Source organism: Octopus bimaculoides, chromosome 7 (genome assembly GCF_001194135.2).
Source record: "Octopus bimaculoides isolate UCB-OBI-ISO-001 chromosome 7, ASM119413v2, whole genome shotgun sequence".
Lineage (NCBI taxonomy): Eukaryota > Metazoa > Mollusca > Cephalopoda > Octopoda > Octopodidae > Octopus > Octopus bimaculoides.
This window is the reverse complement of record NC_068987.1, coordinates 5,042,862-5,045,232: the sequence shown is the minus strand read 5'-3', so window position 1 is coordinate 5,045,232 and position 2,371 is coordinate 5,042,862. Positions and strand designations below refer to the sequence as shown.

General features: G+C 35.3%; 1 protein-coding gene across 1 annotated transcript in view; it reads left to right on the top strand.

Moving 5' to 3' along the window:
* LOC106882472 (X-ray repair cross-complementing protein 6) overlaps positions 1 to 2,371 on the top strand; it is an 18,797-nt gene that overhangs the window by 12,362 nt on the left and 4,064 nt on the right. Inside the window, exons 12-14 of the mRNA XM_052969115.1 lie at positions 215 to 391; positions 692 to 780; positions 1,393 to 1,521. Of these exons, the coding sequence (XP_052825075.1) occupies positions 215 to 391; positions 692 to 780; positions 1,393 to 1,521 (395 nt within the window). The remainder of the gene's footprint in view (positions 1 to 214; positions 392 to 691; positions 781 to 1,392; positions 1,522 to 2,371) is intronic.

Sequence of the window (2,371 nt, the reverse complement as noted above, 5' to 3'; positions counted from 1 at the left end):
ATGCAGTATTAAAAAACACTATCACGCAATGAATTAAAATTAGTTTCCTTTAGTTATAAAAGAATTTATAAAACCACATTTTGATGAAAAAAAAAATTAAAAATAGAATTTTTTAGAATTTTCTTGGCAGTGTAGACTTTAATAATTGTTTCCTTTTAGTACAAGTCACATACCAATAACTGGTTAATAAACTGCTTCCTTCAATGAACTGAAGCAAAGCAAGCTATCCCAAGATCTAAGAATTATTCACTTAGTACTTTTAAAAATATTCTTCAGGATACTGGTGAAACTCTTATGCCTCAAGACATCAAATATGCCAAGAAATATGGCAACAGGACTGCTACATTTGAGAAAGAGGAAGTCACGAAAATGCGCATGTTTGGTGAACCAGGTGAGTTTTGTTATTGAAGAATTCTTTAAGAGGCTTCTTGGCTTTTTGCAGTCATATACATACATGCTTGTATAGCTTGCAATTTAGATTGTCACAGTTGCCATCCACTTTCATTCTTTAAACGAAATCATTTCTCATCAGTTGCATTTGTAATATTCTTAAGAACAGCATGAATGAATGTCACATGATCTTCATTACCCTGTGCCAGTGGCATGTAAAAAGCACCATCCGAATGTGGCCAATGCCACACATCCACTTTTGTGCCCCTGCTTGCAAAGTAATTTAATCTTCTTTTTATAGGATTCAAACTCCTGGGTTTTCAGCAACAGAAGGATGTGAAAACACATTACCATATTAAACCAACACACTTCATATATCCTGAAGAGAAGGTCTGTTTTTTGTTTTTTTTTACTGTTTGATTTTAGTTTTACAATTTTAACAGCTGAAAAGCAAAACTTCTATATACCAACCTGTTTGTAATAAAGCTCTATTTTGTTATGGCCCTTTCTCTACACGAGAAGAATATTTTCCAAATTTATGATTTATAAATTCATTTCTCCTTATATCATTGCTATCCGCCAGCCCCTGACCTGTGTGTTCAACCCACACGCCTTGTCTCACTGTACAATTGCTATCCATTAGCCCCCTGACCTGTGTGTTCCTCCCACATGTAACAAGAAAACTTTTCACGCACACTACCCCAAAGGTTTTTTTTTATTCTTCTTTTGTTAAACTGTAGAGTGCAACTTGAGAGATAATTTGGGTGGTATCTCTAGCAGGTCACTTAACCATTTGAGCAACGATATATAATCGATGAATATATTATAGCTTGTGGCTGAACTCCTTTTAAATTTCTGTTTCCCCGTTTACAATTCTAAATCTTTGTATCTCATAACTCTTCCCCTCATCTCTCTCTCGCTCTCTCTCTCTCTCTCTCTCTCCATCCTCCTTTCCATTCTCAGTTTTTTCTTTTCTTTTTTCTTTCTTTCCTCAAAATACAGTCTTTAAGTGGCAACACTTGCCTTTTCTCAGCTTTACTTGACCGATGTTTGCAGCGAGGTGTTGCACCAATTTGTGAATATATATCATCTAAAACATCTGCTCCAGAATATGTTGCCTTACTGCCACAGGTATTGCTCTTTTTTTTTTTTTACAATATTTGCAAGAAATTGAATTGTATTTAAAATTCTAACATTTAGAATATTTCAAGAATGTTTATTCCAAGTCTTTTTTTTAAGCATTCTAATTACAATAATATTTACTAGTCTACACAGTTTATTGTATGATGGGGGGGGGGCTGAAAAGTTCTTGGCTTTAAGCATATTGCAAAAGGCCTGGTTGAAGGTCCAACCTTCCAAGTTCTTTTAGAAGGCTTAGAAAAACTGAAGGACCATTGCAGTAACTTTGTGAATTAGAGAGAAGAATATGTTGAAGCCAGGAACTCTTCAGCCCCATTCTTTGTATCTAGTGCAAAAGCACTCAACTCTGAATGCAGTGTCTTTTATAGCAGAAACGACTGTAAGCTAATGAAGGTGATTACATAAACTCCTGTTCCCTTGTCATTCAATAATATTATGCTCTGTATTTGGCTATGTATAGTGAGTACTAACAACTAGGCTTAAGTACCACTGTGCTTAAGCAAGATCATAACATTTGTATGAGTATATGGTCTCATAGCTTAAACAGCAGAAAAGAGCTTTGTGAAACAGACTGGTTATCATAACAACACCAGTCTGCACTTGCCACTTACCCTCTCCCACATATCTAAGCAATGATAATAGCACTATTCTATCTCCCATTTCTGCGTGTGTCCTGATGAAGAGGTACTGACCCCAAGATATCAAAATACAAGGAAAAACTTCAACCGTTGTTCTGACTTCACTTTTGTAGTTCACTTTTCTATTTTATCCAATCTACACACACACACACACATGTATATATATTTTCACATTCACTCACTCACTCATGCTTTTGCTTGAG